The 18,091-nt window shown below is 41.7% G+C and overlaps 2 protein-coding genes across 2 annotated transcripts; both read right to left on the bottom strand.

Annotated features, from left to right (window-relative positions):
* Positions 1-1,246: 1,246 nt before the first annotated feature.
* On the bottom strand, positions 1,247-8,056 carry LOC134405824 (vomeronasal type-2 receptor 26-like). The gene is made up of 4 exons (XM_063137076.1): positions 7,866-8,056; positions 3,917-4,208; positions 2,917-3,187; positions 1,247-2,148 (listed from the first exon to the last, which is right to left on the bottom strand). Exons 1-4 carry the CDS (start codon positions 8,054-8,056, stop codon positions 1,247-1,249), a joined length of 1,656 nt encoding a protein of 551 aa, XP_062993146.1.
* A 3,206-nt stretch (positions 8,057-11,262) lies between these two features.
* LOC134405823 (vomeronasal type-2 receptor 26-like) lies at positions 11,263-18,091 on the bottom strand. The gene is made up of 4 exons (XM_063137075.1): positions 17,276-18,091; positions 16,152-16,379; positions 14,538-14,664; positions 11,263-12,164 (listed from the first exon to the last, which is right to left on the bottom strand). Exons 1-4 carry the CDS (start codon positions 18,089-18,091, stop codon positions 11,263-11,265), a joined length of 2,073 nt encoding a protein of 690 aa, XP_062993145.1.

Raw genomic sequence — 18,091 nt, 5'->3', positions numbered from 1 at the left:
GCATCGTACGGGGCGCGGGCTATATTTTTGTGAAAATCGGGTCAACCGCGCGGCTCAAACTGCGTTTTCAGCTTTTCGCCCATAGGATTGCATTGAGGGAAAGAATCGGGGATAACTGGGGGGGGGGTTAAGCTATCATTCTGAAAATTCTTGTGCACAGAGAGTCGTGGATGGGGGTCATTTTGAGACCACTCTCAACTTTCTGCATCGTACGGGTCGCGGGCTAGAATTTTTTTAAAAATCGGCGGGAAAAATACCTTTTTCAAAGGGCTGAGGGGCAGAGTCAGCTCCCGGTCATGATGATCCCAAAGTTGGAGGAGGGCATAGGCAAAACAGGTAACTTGGGATTCTGGGAAACTTCTCTTTCTTCATCTGAACGGCTTTTCCCCGTGTTTTTTAACACACCTCGCAGGGATGTTGTGTGTGGGGTGCCCGATTTTCAAAAATTCGCCAAAAATCAGGGGATGATGGGATTGCTTTGAAACTTGGCGTGCGTGTGTATATCCCCATGAGGTGTCATGGTGCCAAACATGAGGTTTCTAACTTGAACAGAAAAAAAGTTGTATAATTTTTTAGCTTTCAATGCAAGCCTATGGGGGGGAAACGGAGCTCTGGATCCGGATCCGGAGCTCCGGGCGGAGCGGAGCGGAAGTGGGCGGAGCGGGGGCGGGGCGGAGCGGCCCGATCCGGAAAATGGCGGATCTGCAAGTGAAGCGGAGCAGGGGGTCCGTGCACACCCCTACTACATTTCTGCATTGTATCCAGAAGTCTCAACCCTGCTTTTCCTTCCTGGGAACATTGTGGTGATGCTCCACCATCTGGACAAAGTTCCTGAAGTTTTCTGTATTGTATTCTTGTTGATTTGGTAAAATGTCCCTGTGTCTGGGCCAGCTCTACCACATCAACAACAACCTGTCCTGTGGCAGAAGAAGGGGCCACAAAGTGGGAAATGTTTCTGTGTCTTCCACCAGTTCCCCCAAATAACACTGTTCCAGAGAGGTGATTCCTCAAATATGGTGAATGGGTTCTGACATTTATTAAGTATGAATGTCACAGATCAAGCATGGTAACAACATTCAAACAACTGTAGGAGATGCTTTACATTTAAAATAGAATAAATAGCCTCATGGATTGGTTTATTATTAATTTTATATTTACTTGCAAATGTGAGAAGAATGGTTGGATTGGTCAATTTAGACGTGAAGGTTAAAAAGAACAGTAATGAAAGGGTGAACTTCTCTATTATTTACGTCTTTCTTTGCGTTAGCTGCTCTCTGGTGTTCAAATCAGGTCTCACCAGAATAATGTAGCATTTGGGAAAAAAGATGCAGCAGAGTAACCCGGCGCTGGAGGCCAAGATGGAGAAGATCTCCACAGCCACCATGTACTTTCCTTGTGTACTGAGGTAGGTTGGAACAAAGGACACCCACACACTGCAAAAGACCAACATGCTGAAGGTGATGAATTTGGCTTCATTAAAACTGTCAGGCAACTTCCTGGCCAGGAAGGCCACAGTGAAGCAGACAATGGCCAGCAGACCCATGTATCCCAAAACACAATAGAACATGAGTATAGAACCTTCATTACATAGCAGTACAATTTGTTCTGTCATTGAGGTCATGTCGACATTTGGGAATGGAGGAGACATTGCCAACCACAGAGCACAGATACCTGCTTGAATATTGGAGCAGGAGAGGACAATGGAGTATGCCAATCTTTTCCCAACCCACTTCCTCATCTGTGATCCTGGTTTGGTAGCCATGAATGCCAAGACCACAGATACGGTTTTTGCCAAGATGGTGGAGAGAGACACAGAGAAGACAATGCCAAAAGCAATTTGTTGAAGAAGGCAGGTGACCTTCTTAGGCTTTCCAATGAACAGGAAGGAACAGAAGAAACACAAGAGGAGGGAGATGAGGAGAGTGTAGGTGAGGCTTCGGTTATTTGCTTTGACTATGGCTGTGTCACGTTGCCTAATGAAGATGCTAAGCACCAGAGCTGTGATCAGAGACAATAGAAGTACTGAAGAAATTGCAATGATGGCCAATGTTTCTTTAAAAGCTAGGAAATTTGGAATCTTAGGAATGCATTCATCTTGGAATTCGTTTGCATAGTGAGTTTCTGGACAACTGACACAATTTTCCATATCTGAAAAGAAATGAACATATGTTAATTTCAATGGAACTGAATGTATTGTCATGACTACAAATTGCCTCACCAAGCTTCTTCCAAGACTTATATATTTCCCTTTGAAAGATTTCAAAAATTTCTCCTTCAATATGTTTCAAAATTAAACGTCTTCTATCAATTCTTGTATTTCCTTTTTGGATGAACTGTGATTTTCTGTGGGTTTGATGCTTTCTTTGTCATAAAGTTACCAGCATTTTGCAGCAGACTGAAAGAATAATTTCAGCAGTAGTCCAAAATCTTGTAGGCCAACAAAGGTGAGTTTGATGAGACACACCAACTTCTCCTCATGCAACCTCACTCTTATCATTGAAATAATTTCTGTCCCATTTCATCCTAGCATTTCCCCTTACTAAGGTCTTAGCTAGACCTAAGGTTTATCCCGGGATCATCCTGGGGTTGTCTCTCCCTGCTTCTGGGATATCTTGTGTGTTATTTGCATAAACAGGGATGACCCCGGGACAATCCTGGGATAGTCTAGCTAATGCCTAAGTCTCTGAGCATACCCATTTACAAAAAATAGTTAAGCAGAATTCTGCAAAAAACGGGAGCATTTGCTTAATGGAGGATATGGTGACTTGCCCCACCCCTTGTTTCGGTACTTTGGGGAGCAATTTTGTGCCTGATCCTCATGCAGGCACAGAATAGATATAGTTTCTCCATACATAACAACCGCAGTGGCTTTCTTCTCTATGAAAACTGGAAGATGACTCAGTGTAAGATGGATACTGTCAGCCAAGTCAAAGAAGTTCCAGTTTGCTAGGAATCTTTCTGTGAATACCGAACAGATGCCATTCTGGGAAAGCATTGGCTCTATGGTCTGCAAGAAACGTTCTCCCCCTTCATCGTCCAGCGTAATGAGCCCGACCCATTTCCACCCAAAACGTTGAAGCAGTTGGACAATTCCTTGGTACTGAAGGGCTTCATTGGGGACCATGCGGTAAAAGGATGGGAAATGGGATTCATCACTCACTGCTGTTTCAAATGAACCATATGAAAACTAATGAATGAAGAAATAAAAGAAATATGAGAAAGAAGGAAAGAAATTGGAATAAGTCTTAGATCTTCTTTAGCCACAATACTCTTATGTAGGTCCTTCTTTTGTTTTTCTTATTTACTGAAATTCAATCCCTTCATTTCATTCTTAAAAATCTGCAAAGTTACTTATACAGAAGCAAAAATATATCATTAGCAGTGCAATCCTATCAAATTACATTTAGTTTATTGGGACTTACTTTCAGTTACGTAGATATGAGATTTAGACTTAACAGTCCAGTAACGTCAATCACATTTCTTTCCACTCAATCATGTTTAGGACTGCATCCTGAATTAACAGAGTTTTACTTTATTTATATTATATCGATTTTTCTGAGCTTGGAGTTTCATGAACCGATGGTAGACGTGATTTTGAAACCCATATTATACTCTAGTTCATTACCACAGATTTCCCTGTCTTTCCATTTCTAATCATAACCCCTCCCTTTCTGAACCATCTAATTGCCAACAGCACACAGATTAGCACCTTTCATGGGTTTGTGGAAATGCACATGTCCCACAACCTGAGATCAAGAGTTGGTTCTTGCTTCCTAAGAAGGAAGACTTTCGCTTGTGAAAGGAATGTCCACCCAAATTTGGGCATCCCACCACCCCCTGCTCATTCCATTCATCAGGGTCTCCTGATTCTCTGGGTGTAGTAGGGAGTAGGGTAGTCCACATCCTGAGATCCTACCTGTGGAATCTTGTAAAGACCCAAGACATGTGCCATGCATGCAGAGGTATCAGCACTTAGTCCACCAATGACCCCAATGAGATTTTTCTGGAAGCCACATTTGTAGTTGGGCACAATCTGATGTGATTTGAAAAGCAGGTCCAGCGTAGTACGATATGTCATTCTTACATTGTAGTAGCTGTCATAGATGTGGAATCCGAGAGTGACATTGGGCAAGATCTTGGGATTCTCATTGATCTCATTAATGGCAAACACCAAGGCCAAGATGTGCTGGTAGAACTTTGTCAGCACGCTGCAAATAAAATGACTTCCTGTAGTTTGACAAGAGAATTCTGCAGTGAATATAGTCACAGACTCTAAGGAAAGGGCACAATCTAATCATCACCAAGTCCCATTGAAAATAAGAGAACTATTGTCATGGTGTACATTTCCTTGATTATGTTAGTAGAGCCTGGTGGTTGCAATTTTGGGGAGATGAAAAGCCATTCTGTGTTTCAGTCAGAATCAGCTAGAACTGTAAAGGGTTATGTTATTGTAAAGCACCTCGATGCCAGAAATGGTGAGACGGCGCTATAAAAATGCTTTAAATAAATAAATAAAATAAATTATCCAAGGCATTGAATGTGTTTTGGGAATAGGGTTCAGCACCTTGGATAGTTCACCTTGAAGTTTGGCTGGTTGGGATTGAAATGCAGAATGGATTCATGGCCCCACTGAAATTGGACGCACCAGCCTGCACTGCTTGTGCTCCTATCCAGGAAATTGTTAGGCACTTTAAAGATTTGTGACCCAGCCGCACAGGTTGCCGATTTGCATAAAATTAGCATAAGTTAATTTATTCCTTTATATATGTGAATTTAGAAATAATGACTAGGATTTATTCAATTTTTTTTCCAGGCAGCAAAACAAATCAATTAATTTCTCATTCAAAGCACTCCAGATAGAATAAATTGTGCCTTGCTTATAAGCAGGACAAATCAGTTGTCCCACTTCAATGAAAATTAATTTGCAATGCTGTGGAAAGAGAAACAAGAATGGCTGCTCCAAAAATGTAATGAATCCCCTATTAATTTAATATCCTTTGGATAAGCTCAATTCAAAATAACATAAAATGTGGTGCCTGGCTCTGTGTGTGGTGGAGAGTGTGGCAGAGGAGTTAGAAGAAGATGTGAAATAAGTCCTCCCTTCCTGTGGACACCCGTCTTTCAACACTGCCCCTTTCAGATATGTATTTGGTGGAAACCCAAGGGAGGGAAGTTTTGGTTGTGACTCTCAGGATGTAGAACTGCATCTCAAGGAACAGTAGGATTGATCTGTCTCTCTTATCCTTATACTGACAGGTAAAGACTACTTTGTTCAAGAGATCTTTTGGCCTCTAAGTGTGTCTCTTGAATTGGGTGGAATTGTTATGCTTTGTTCTCTTATTGGTTATTGTTATGTTATTGGTTTGTTGTATTTTAATGTATGGTTTTACTTGATGTTAATGGTAAGACACCTTGGGTTCCATTTTTCAGACAAAAAGCAGGGTACAAATCAATTAATGAAATAATAAATGAATCAATAAGATAGAAGGGAAGGTTGGAAGGATGGAACAGGGAGGTGCGAACATGGGGATAAGAAGTAGGGGAAGACGATCATGGAGGGGAGAGGCAGGAAGTGGGGTAGCAGGATGGGACCCACTCACACCTTTTCTCTTCTTTGCTGTTTCAAATACCAATGGAAGAAGAATTGATTGGTCTGAGAATCCCTGGCTCATCCTTAGGTGACTGTAAGAGGTGGTGGCAGCCTACCTCTGTAACTGTTTATCCTTGCCTACACATTATTATTATTATTATTATTATTATTATTATTATTATTATTATTTATATAGCACCATCAATGTACATGGTGCTGTACAGAGTAAAACAGTAAAGAGCAAGACCCTGCCGCATAGGCTTACATTCTAATAAAATCATAATAAAACAATAAGGAGGGGAAGAGAATGCACCAAACAGGCAGTATAAAAGTCAGAGCAAAATCAAGTTTTAAAAGCTTTAGGAAAAAGAATTTTTTTTAGCTGAGCTTTAAAAGCTGCGGTTGAAGTTGTAGTTCTCAAATGTTCTGGAAGAGCGTTCCAGGCATAAGGGGCAGCAGAAGAAAATGGACAAAGCCGAGCAAGGGAAGTAGAGACCCTTGGGCAGGCGAGAAACATGGCATCAGAGGAGCGAAGAGCATGAGCGGGGCAATAGTGTGAGATGAGAGAGGAGAGATAGGAAGGAGCTAGACAGTGAAAAGCTTTGAAGGTCAACAGGAGAAGTTTATATTGGATTCTGAAGTGAATTGGAAGCCAATGAAGAGATTTCAGCAGTGGAGTTACATGGTCAGAGCAGCGAGCCAAGAAGATGATCTTAGCAGCAGAGTGGTGAACAGAAACCAACGGACTGATGTGAGAAGAAGGAAGGCCAGTGAGAAGAAGGTTGCAGTAGTCCAACCGAGAAATAACCATCACTTCAGAGACCTAAGGCAACCCGCTTCCTCCCTTCCCAGTCAGTGACACAGAAGATGGCAAAAATGTGTTCCCTGTTCCATTAGGCTTAAATTTTAGGAGGGTAGATTTTTGGATAATGATTAGGAGAAATGTTTTAACAATTAGAACAGTTTTACAGTTGAACTAGTTACTCAGGGGGCTTTCCCTTACAGAAGGTCTCCAGGCAGATGTTGGACAGCCATCTATTGAGGTGTGTGTGCTGTAGCTCTGGACTGCATGAATCAAGCTGGAAGTCAGTGAGATGTCTTCAGTTAGATATCCTAACCCTTTGATAAACTGAGCAGAATGAACAAGGTCCAGGTTGTTTGTTTAGATGAAACTGGTGGTTGTCAGGGGCTGTCGTGTTATGTGAACCCATCCAATGTTGGTTATTTGAGGGTTAAACAAAGCTACAACAGACTGTGGATTATACAAGGGTCCTTTTAACTCTCAACACCCACCCCCCAGTTGTCATGTTCACAAAACGTAACTTTGAGATTGGGGACTACATATTAGCAGCTGGCATGACCCATAGCTCATCTAGGGTTAACCCATAATAGGCTTCCATGTCATGCAAACTGGGTCATTATGTCATGATTTGTGAAATTATTGCCTCCATCTGTATGGTCATGAAAGTACTTTGTGGATAGACAGTCATATCTCTGTGCACCATCAGCACTGAGCTAATCATAATCTGAAACCTACATATCACTGAAACAGCTAAATGAAAGCAACATTACATTTTATTGCTTGCTACTCTGGTGCCTGACTTTTTGTTGCAAGCTCTTTTAAGAAGCAAATGTCCCAAATTTTGTTCCTTTGTTTCAAAAGCACTTACCTTCAAGTAAATTGGTATAGGATGTTTACTTTAATTGTAGTTTCCCATCTAGTGTACTTTATAGCCAATACATATGTATAGAGTATAGAGTAAATACTCTATCTCTGATAGAGTATTTACAAGAGTTGCAAAAGAATGATCTATTTGTGTTGATTTTATATATAATCTGTGGTTTTTACATAACACTGGGCTGGCTAAAGTGTAGTAATTGACAGCCTACAGCAGCCTTCCTCAACGTGGGGCGCTCCAGATGTGTTGGACTACAACTCCCAGAATGCCCCAGCCAGCTGGCTGGGGCATTCTGGGAGATGCAGTCCAACACATCTGGAGCACCCCAGGTTGAGGAAGGCTGGCCTACAGTATGTCTGACATGAAGATTGCTTCAAATGGAATATGGCCTTATACGCTTTGTACATGCGTTTTTATTAGATGTAAGGTACTATATTATTACTTAAGTATGTAATATTATGTAACTTTTTTCTCCTTTTCCCCTTTTCCCCTTGTGCTTTGCTTTCTGTAGAAAATAAAAAAAATGTAAAAATTCAAAAAATAATAATGAAATACATTTAGACTGAAATCAAACCTCTCTTCATGGGATTCCTTACATTGGGAACGGAATCGTTTCCTCCGAAGGGTGCTTGTCAAACACAATATTGGGGGACATGTAATGAATATGAGATGCAATCCCACCAATGAGGAGTTCACCTGCCTGGTACCATTCATGTGGAATATGAAGAGGGTCATTCCCAGTGCACTTCAGAGTTTGCTCTTTGATTGCCATGTGTGGGACCACCATGTCCATCACCACCACAGTTATCATCATCTGGGTGGCCAACATCCATCTTGTGGTCACCTCTCCCATGTTTCTCTACAGAGTCATGTCTCCCACCAGCTTCATTCAAACAATGGTTTCTATCTTCTGCCCATACACTTCTTAAGATGAGAAAATATCCTCAACAGTGGTTTATATACATGCCTTGAATGTCCATTGAAAATCATCAATGAATAGCAGGAAGGGGGGGAAACGGTTCAATGTGACTAATCCCTGATTTTAGCTGCTGCCTGTAATCTATGCTGTGAAGCACATTGTAGTTTCTAAAATGACTTGACGGTTGAATTTCTTTCTCTAATGTCTTCTTAAAAGAAACTGGAGGTTTGAACTGGCGAATTAATTACAGTGACTCCAATAATTACAGGGGAGGTAATAACTTTGGAGACTGTCTGGTATCTTTGCTGTCTCTATCGGGGAAACAAACAAGTTTGTCAAATGTTGCAATGTTTTTCTGCTGCTCTGCAGTGGAACAACAACTGTGCGGCCACTTCAGATGGATCATAGAATCATAGAATGATAGAATAGCAGAGTTGGAAGGGGCCTACAAGGCCATCGAGTCCAACCCCCTGCTCAATGCAGGAATCCACCCTAAAGCATCCCTGACAGATGGTTGTCCAGCTGCCTCTTGAAGGCCTCTAGTGTGGGAGAGCTCACAACCTCCCTAGGTAACTGATTCCATTGTCGTACTGCTCTAACAGTCAGGAAGTTTTTCCTGATGTCCAGCTGGAATCTGGCTTCCTTTAACTTGAGCCCGTTATTCCGTGTCCTGCACTCTGGGAGGATCGAGAAGAGATCCTGGCCCTCCTCTGTGTGACAACCTTTTAATTATTTGAAGAGTGCTATCATGTCTCCCCTCAATCTTCTCTTCTCCAGACTAAACATGCCCAGAGTCTCTCTTCATAGGGCTTTGTTTCCAGACCCCTGATCATCCTGGTTGCCCTCGTCTGAACACGCTCCAGCTTGTCTGCATCCTTCTTGAATTGTGGAGCCCAGAACTGGATGCAATACACTAGATGAGGCCTAACCAGGGCCGAATAGAGAGGAACCAGTACCTCACGTGATTTGTAAGCTATACTTCTATTAATGCAGCCCAAAATAGCATTTGCCTTTCTTACAGCCATATCACACTGTTGGCTCATATTCAGCTTGTGATCTACAACAATTCCAAGATCCTTCTCATTTGTAGTATTGCTGAGCCAAGTATCCCCCATCTTGTTACTGTGCATTTGGTTTCTATTTCCTAAATGTAGAACTTGGCATTTATCCCAATTAAATTTCATCCTGTTGTTTTCAGCCCAGCACTCCAGCCTATCAAGATCACTTTGAAGTTTGTTTCTGTCTTCCAGGGTATTAGCTATCCCACCCAATTTTGTGTCATCTGCAAATTTGATAAGCGTTCCCTGCACCTCCTCATCCAAATCATTAATAAAAATGTTGAAGAGCACTAAGCCCAGGACTGAGCCCTGCGGTACCCCACTCGTTGCCTCGCCCCAGTTTGAGAAGGTTCCATTGATAAGTACTCTTTGAGTCTGATTCTGCAGCCGAGTCCGATTCTGTAGCCAATGGGTCCATCTAGTCCAGCACTCTGTTCATACAGTGGCCAACAAGCTGTTGACCAGGGATGAGCAAAGCAGGTCATGGTGCAACTACACCCACCCATATTCCATAGCAACTGTTGGACACAGGCTTACTGCCTCAGATAGTGAAGGTAGCACGTAAGTATCAGGGCAAGTAGCCATTGATAGCTTTCTCCTCCAGGAATTCATCCAACCCCCTTTTAAACCCATCCAAATTGGTGGCCATCACTACGTCTTGTGGTACTGAATTCCATAATGTAACTATGCACTGTGTAAAGAAGTACTTCCTTTGATTTGTCCTGAATCTCCCACCAATTGTCTTCATGGGATGACTCTGGTTTCTAGTATTTTGAGAGAGCGCAAATAATGGTATGTACTGACAGTATGGTTGCTGATTTGAAAGCTGCAAAACCACACATCCAAGGAGCTGAGTAGATACATATTAACACCCAGCTGTGTAGATATGTATCAACAGGGCAATTCTAGCACTTCTCAACTTCTCCCTACCATGCCGTTCAGAGCTATTCAAGGACATTTTGCAACCTAAGGCAAGGGAAGTAATGGAACCTCCCCATTTTTTGTAAATAGGATGATCAGACTCACAGATGAATCCTATTTTGATACCAGAGTTGGGAAAACACCACCCTGAGGCCAGAAGGCGAGCTCTGGCCTCCCTTCAAGCACCTGATGCCTAAGGCAGTTGCTTCACTTTCCCCAATGGTAGGGTTGGCCTTGCACCCTTGCTGCTGTCATCTCATCAGACTGATATGGTAACAAATCCAACCTGCCCCTTTGCATATCTCTCTGCACAGCTACTCTTGGCTTGGTACTATTTCCCATGCCCATCCACTGTCCTTATTTAGATAGCCATCACTGTAGCATATCTGTCATCCTGTCAGTCATTTCCTCAGTATAGAGCTCCCTTCTGCATTGTGTCCAGAGTTCTCAACTCTGTTTTCCCTTCCTGGGAACAGTATGGCGATGATCCACCATCTGGACAAAGTTCCTGAAGTTTCCCATGTTCTATTCTTGTTTATTTGGTAATTTGTTCCTGTTTCTGGGCCAGCTCTACCACATCAACAGCAACCTGTCCTGTGTCAACAGGAGAAGAAGAGGCAACCTAGGGGAAAGTTTTCTGAGATAATGATAACAACAACAACAACAACAACAACAACAATAATAATAATAATGTTATCCTCATCTCTCTCTGGATCGAGGTGGGATACAACACAAATGCAAACACCATAAAATACATATAACTAATTAAAACATACCCCATTTCTCCCAAACACCCACTGATCTAGAGGGGCTGATTCCTCAAATGTGGAAAAAAAGGTTGTGAAGTTTATTAAGTACACATCTCAAGAAGCAATAATTGTAACCACATTCAAACAATTGTATTATTTATTGCGCATTTTAAACAGAATAAATAGCTTTATGGATTGGTTAATTACTTTTTATATTTATTTGTATTCAAGAGGAAAATGATTGAATTGGCAATTTTATAAAGGCTACTTTAGTCACAATTCATTTACATCATTTTATGTTCCTGTAGGCTGCAAATAAGATTAATGAAAGAATGAAGTCTATTATTTACACCTTTCTTCGCATTAGCTGCTCTCTGTTGTTCAACTCAGGTCTCACCACAATTATGTAGCATTTGGGGAAAAAGATGCAGCTGAGTAACCCGGCGCTGGAGGCCAAGATGGAGAAGATCTCCACAGCCACCATGTACTTTCCTCTTGTGCTGAGGTAGGTTGGAACAAAGGACACCCACACACTGCAAAAGACCAACAAGCTGAAGGTCATGAATTTGGCTTCATTAAAACTATCAGGCAACGTCCTGGCCAGGAAGGCCACAGTGAAGCTGACAATGGCCAGCAGACCCATGTATCCCAAAACACAATAGAACATGAGGATGGAACCTTCATTACACAGCAGTACAATTTCTTCCATCATTGAGGTCATGTCAATATCTGGGAATGGAGGAGACATTGCCAGCCATAGAGCACAGATACCTGCTTGAATATTGGAGCAGGAGAGGACAATGGAGTATGCCAATCTTTTTCCCACCCACTTCCTCATCCATGATCCTGGTTTGGTAGCCATGAATGCCAAGACCACAGACACAGTTTTTGCCAAGATGGCTGAGAGCGACACAGAGAAGACAATGCCAAAAGCAGTTTGTCGAAGAAGGCAGGTGACCTTCTTAGGCTTTCCAATGAACAGGAAGGAACAGAGGAAACACAAGAGGAGGGAGATGAGGAGAATGTAGGTGAGGCTTCGATTGTTTGCTTTGACCATGGCAGTGTCCCGTTGCCTAATGAAGATGCCAAGCACCAGAGCTGTGATCAGAGATAACAAAAGTCCTGAAGAAATGGAAATGATGGCCAATGTTTCTTCAAAAGCTAGGAAATTTGGAATCTTAGGAATGCATCCATCCTGGAATTTGTTTGGATATTGACCTTCTGGACAATTGACACAAGTTTCCATGTCTGAAAATAAACAAACGTATGTCAATTTAAATGAAACTAAATCTATTGTCAATACTAAGAATTGCTTCATGTGGTGTTTATCATGTCTTATATTTTTCACCACTAAGGATTAAAAAAATATATTTTCATTGTGTGTCAAAACAGAATTTCAGTGATCAATTCCTGTGTTTCCCCCAGAGATGAGATGTGATTTTCTTTGTGTCTTTGACCCTTCCTTCATCATAAAATCACCAGTATTTCTGCAGTGAAAAGAAAGAATAATTTCAAGGGTTTTCCAAAACTTTGTGGGCCAACAAAAGTGATTTTGATGAGACATGGCAATCTCTCCCCATGTGACCTCACTCATAGAGGTGCCATAGTTTCTGTCTCATCGAATCCTAGCATTTCCTCTTACTTAGGTCACAAATAGACCTAAGGTTTATCCTGGGATCATCCAGGGTTCGCCCCTGCTTGAGCAATGAATCGCATGTGTGTCACCTAGGCCGTAGCTAGACCTAAGGTTTATCCCAGGATTGTCCTGGGGTCAAACCTGTTCATCTAAGTGCCACACAGGGCATCCAGCGCTCAGGCAGGGATGAACCCAGGATGATCCTGGGATAAACCCTAGGTCTAGCTATGGCCCTAGATGAACAGGTTTGACCCCTGGACGATCCAGGGATAAACCTCAGGTCTAGCTATGGCCTAAGTCTCCCTTTACATTTCCCTTTACTAAAAATGATTAAACAGAATTCTGAAAATTACAGGAGCATTTGACACACAAGCCTTATATTGTGTGTAGGGACAGCATAAAAATGTAATAAGGAAATGCTTTCTTAAATTTGATTTGAGATTTCTGATTTGAACTTTGAGCTTTTCTTTCAATCTCCCCTTCTCTGTTGGCCCTGCTGTGTTCAGGCTGTTAGCCCTCCTTCTCCTATTAATAAATATTGTTTTCTTTCTCTTTACCTTTGGCCTACCACCCACCCTCATTCCTCTCCCCCTTCCTATCAGTAAAATTGCGTGCTTCATGGCCTTGTGAGGGGAGCTTCTGTTCATGCTCTTCATATAGACACAGGCACCACAACCTTTGTTTGAAATATAATCAACATGCAATGAAATGGAGAAATGTAGGCCAGTGCAAATGTAAAATTTTTGAATGTCCCAGTGTTTTCTCAACACATACAAAAATGTGTCAATGGGTCTTATTAAGAGAAGGAGGGGAAATGAGGCAGAGACTGTGGGCATAGCTAGACCTACTGGCAGAGGGGGGAGGATTTCATGATACAGTGATAGCGAGATCCTCCCCCTCAGTCCACACGTGGTGCACGATGTCCTGGGAGGAAGAGGACGTTGCACCTGCCATTTTGGATTTTTTTTTAAGTGAAAATGAGTGCTCGAGTGCTCCATCATAAAGGTAGCTTGGGATTAAAGCCATCCCGCTTATCCCAGGGAAAGGGAGGGATTATCCCTCCCTGCCCCCAGGATCTCTTGTGCATCATGTCGACACACAGGGCGATCCCTGGGTTCACCCTAAGATAAAACCTGGTCTAGCTAAGGCCTAAGTTTTCTGAACAGAGAGGGTGTGAGACTTTGGCCTCATCTACACCAAGCAGGATATTGCACTATGAAAGCAGTATGAAAGCATTATATAAAAGGCAGGAGCCAAACCAAGCAGGATATGGCAGTATGAAAGCGGTATATGGTATGTGCCAATGGTATGTGCCCTAACAGTTGTCAGTGCACTTCAATACCGTTATAAAGCAGTAGTATGGCTCCTGCCTTTTATTTACCACTTTCATAGTGCAATATCATGCATGGTGTAGATGAGGCCTTTCTGTGAAATACTTCTGCTTGCTTTTCCTGTATCGTTTTATTCATTGCCATTTCCCATTCTTCAATTCCCCTCAATAAATCCTTTTTTGCTTGCTTCACAAACTGGTTGCATTTCCTGTCTCCTTCTCTCAAGGTCCCAGCTGTCCTAGCCTGATCAACTGAGAAGCTCAGGGGGTTATTTAAATCCCCCTTTCAAACATTTGGTTAATGGAGAATATAGCTACATGCCTCCCCCCTAGTTTCGCCTGGTCCTCATGGAAATGTAGAGATGTATGAAGGGTTATGTTAGCTTGGAAATGAGGGGAAAGTATGGAGCAGCTGAAAATCACAGAATCATCTGGGAATTTTTATTAATGCTAAAATGAATTCTCTGTGTTTCAGGAATAGTTCTTCTCAAGATGTCACTGAGCAAGTATCAATAAATTAAATCTATAAACAATGAGAATATGTATTATCTTTTTTTTAAAAAAAAAACTCCCCAGAATGTAATTAACAGTGGAAGCCAGAAAAGAGTTGCTTGCATTTTCTTCATTTTAAAAAGCTTGACATAATATTTCCTACCCTCCTGGTTTGAGAACATCCTATCTGGACATTGGGCACAGTCATAGCAACAAAACTTCTTCCCTTCCATCTTTTCCTTGCTGTAACCAGGATGACAGTTGTCATTACACAGAGATGGAGGTGGCACCTATCCAACGATATTGGAAGATCTTAGTTTTAAGGAAAGGTTTGAGGAAGAAAACGTACATTAGATGATTTACCCAGAAAGAGGAGAAACAATGGCATAGAATATTAGATCTCTAAGTGCACAAGTGGGATACTCAATGACAGTATTACCTGTTCTATATAGAATCAGATCATTCTGAAAGAATATAACTCTAGTACCTGATGCACAAAGCATCATGTGAAGTCTAGGGGATTAGAATTTCCTATGTTAGCCACATGGATGATGTCACTATATTATCAATCGAACTAGGGCCATGAACTGGAGACTTGTCTCAGAGATTTCAAAGTAAAGTAAAGATGGGCAACATTATTTATCCTTTGTTGGGATAAATAGTCTGAAATGTCAGCCAGATCTACACCAAGCAGATTATAGCAGTAAGAAAGCAGGATTAACGTGGTATATAAAAGGCAGGAGAGACACTACTTCTTTATAGCAGGATTGAAGTGCACTGACAACTGTTGGGACCCTTATGACAGCCAAAAGATTCATATTATCACATTGGAAGGACAAATTTGCAACTCCTATAATGCAATGGATCAAGGACCTTATTACATTATCAACTTTTGAACGAGTGTTATATAGACACAAATTGCAAGAGGATAAATATACAGATATTGGGGCCATAGCTAGACCTAAGGTTTATCCCTGGATCGTCCAGGGGTCAAACCTGTTCATCTTGGTGACACCCAGGGGATCCAGTGCTCAGGCAGGGGTGAACCCTGGATGAGCCCAGGATAAACCTTAGGTCTAGCTGTGACCTGCGTCTGCTTTTCTTGAAACCTTTGTATAACTCTTTCCCTCCCCCCCCCCAGTTTATATGATGGAAATGATGATAATTGTATATACACAATCTATGGGAACCCCCCGGGTTTTCACAATGTATTTTTTGTTTTGTTTGTTGATATTCACAATAAAATTATCTTTTAAAAAACCACACCCACCCCATTTTCATACTGCTTTCACAGTGCTATATCCTGTGTGGTGTCGATCTGGCTGTCCACTCTGGATGTTGCATTTTCAATATCATGATTTGTCTCCACTAGAATACCCACCACCCCAGTGGACACTGCAGGTTTCGGTGAGGCTCTGAATCCACTCTGGGATTCAGTCAGAACCTGCCAGAACTCTAATCCATAGTGGCAAAATAGACCCAGAACTTTGGATGCCTCTTTCGAAGTTATGACTATTTCTGACTGAAACCCAGAGTGGGGTTCAGAACCCCACCAAAATCAGAGCCATCAGCCTCCACTGAACTTTTGAAACACTATTTCCTCCTTTTTGGCAATCCAACACTGCATTCCAGTGAGATTCAAATATAATTATGCCTCATGTGAAGAAATGCCCCCTTTCTTGTCTGTCTATCTACCTATCTCTCTCTCTATTACCCTTCTTGTTACAATAGATAAAATCAATATTAATATCTAAACAATATTATTATATTTTCCAACCTGAGACAAGTTTCTCTGCCAGTTGATTTTGTCCTCAGCTATAGTCAATTCTTCCCCTGGAGGAGCATGGGGATCCAACCTTCCCACTTTGACCCTGATGTAGGAGTTATTTGGGAAAGTGATCAAGTTTGTAACATCAAATCCACCTGCTAACTCCCCATGTTCATTAAACATAATTTCCTCTCCGGCACTGTTGTTGAATGAGATCCTTAGAATCAAAGAGTGAAGCTAGAGAGAGAGAGAGAGAGAGAGGGAGGGAGAGAGAGGGAGAGAACCAAGATCTGGAATACCTTTAGTTGATGAATTGAGATTATTTTCCTGTATGAGAGTCACTGTCTGAGAATACAAGCCTCTTACATTTGAGAATAGCATTGTGTTTTAGGAACCAGATATGGGGAAACCATGGCAAATCACAAAAAAAGTGTGTTTTGTCATCAATTGGTGTTAAATGTTATTTATTTATTTATTTATTTTTATAAATTGCATTGTGTTTTGCAAAATACAAAACCATACAACAATTCTCACCCTCTCCTCCCACCCCTAGATAGAATAACATAGTGTAAAAATGCAGAATCCCTCAGAAAGCAATTTTAACTTTCGAAAATAAAGCAATATGAAATACTTGCACTCCCCACCCTCCCAAAAATGGCCAACTTCAATTCAGTTGTTCAAGAAGAGTTTCTGAACTATTATATTTTCCTTTATGTTTAAAACAGCTAATTTGTATAAAACTGTGACCCTTAAAGGTCAGTACTGCGCCCCTCTGAGGTCTGCGCCCTAGATGGCTGCCTAGTTGGCCTAACAGTAGTGCCGGCCCTGTGTGAGGTCCTTCCATTGTAATGTTATTACTTTTCTAGCAGCAAATAAAAGAGGAAAATCTGCTCCTTATGCTAAAATTCATTTTTCCTTCAACAAATAAATTCAGTAGAGTCAAGTCTGATTACATATGTATCTCAGAATACATATTTTTTTCTGGCAATCTCAGAAAAAAAAATGCAGTACAGAATTTTTTGCTCTCAGTACATTCCCACCACATGTGCTGGTATGTGCCAACCACTAGGCATAGGTTACTGAGTAGTGTAGGTCACATCACTGTCTGCTTTCAAGGTATAAGAGCAAATTACCTGCCAGGGTTCCATATGCTGAGGTGCCCGACTGATGCTCCCTGCCATTGCTCTGTGGTTGAATGGAGATATGTAAGTGCTGTGTAAGGTGTGAGCCACAGCATAGACGGCATTGTAGATACTGTAACTGTGGCCAGTCATGCTCATTTCAAAGAAAGGTGAAGTTAGGCTCTGCAGTGTTTCCTGCCCAGTACATGATCCATTGTTGTCTCTTGGTGAATCAGAATTTGTGATAGGGCACCCAAAAGCTTGCTCCCAGACATCTGTGATAAAGCCATCTGCTTTTGCTCCAGAAGGGTTGATAATGTGAAGAAATTCTTGGAAGCCTGGAGGCTCTTTTGAATGAATGGTGAAGGAAATTGCACCATGGAACATTTGCATATTAACAGGCTTTTGAAGGACATGTAAAATGAAATCTATTTGGGCTGTTGTAATCCACACTTTCCCTGTAGACATCATTCCACTATAGTCATGATCTGTGAGAGGAAAAATAGTTGTTATCAATATAACAGAAGCCAGCCACAGAATGGTCATACTTTCTCCATACATAACAACCACAGTGGCTTTCTTCAAGAAAATTGGAAGATAAGTCAGTGTAAGTTTGACAGTGTCAGCGAAGTCAAAGAACTGCCAGTTTGCTTGGAGTCTCCTTGTGAATTCTGAACAGATTCCATTCTGGGAAAGCATTGGCTCCATTGTCTGTAAGAAACGTTCTCCCCCTTCGTCGTCCAGAGTAACGAGTCCGACCCATTTCCACCCAAAACGTTGAAGCAGTTGAACAATTCCTTGGTACTGGAGGGCTTCATTGGGGACCAT

Source organism: Elgaria multicarinata, chromosome 11 (genome assembly GCF_023053635.1).
Source record: "Elgaria multicarinata webbii isolate HBS135686 ecotype San Diego chromosome 11, rElgMul1.1.pri, whole genome shotgun sequence".
In the NCBI taxonomy this organism is placed as follows: Eukaryota; Metazoa; Chordata; class Lepidosauria; order Squamata; family Anguidae; genus Elgaria; species Elgaria multicarinata.
The sequence above is the reverse complement of the archived record's forward strand: the minus strand, read 5'-3'. Positions and strand labels throughout refer to the sequence as shown.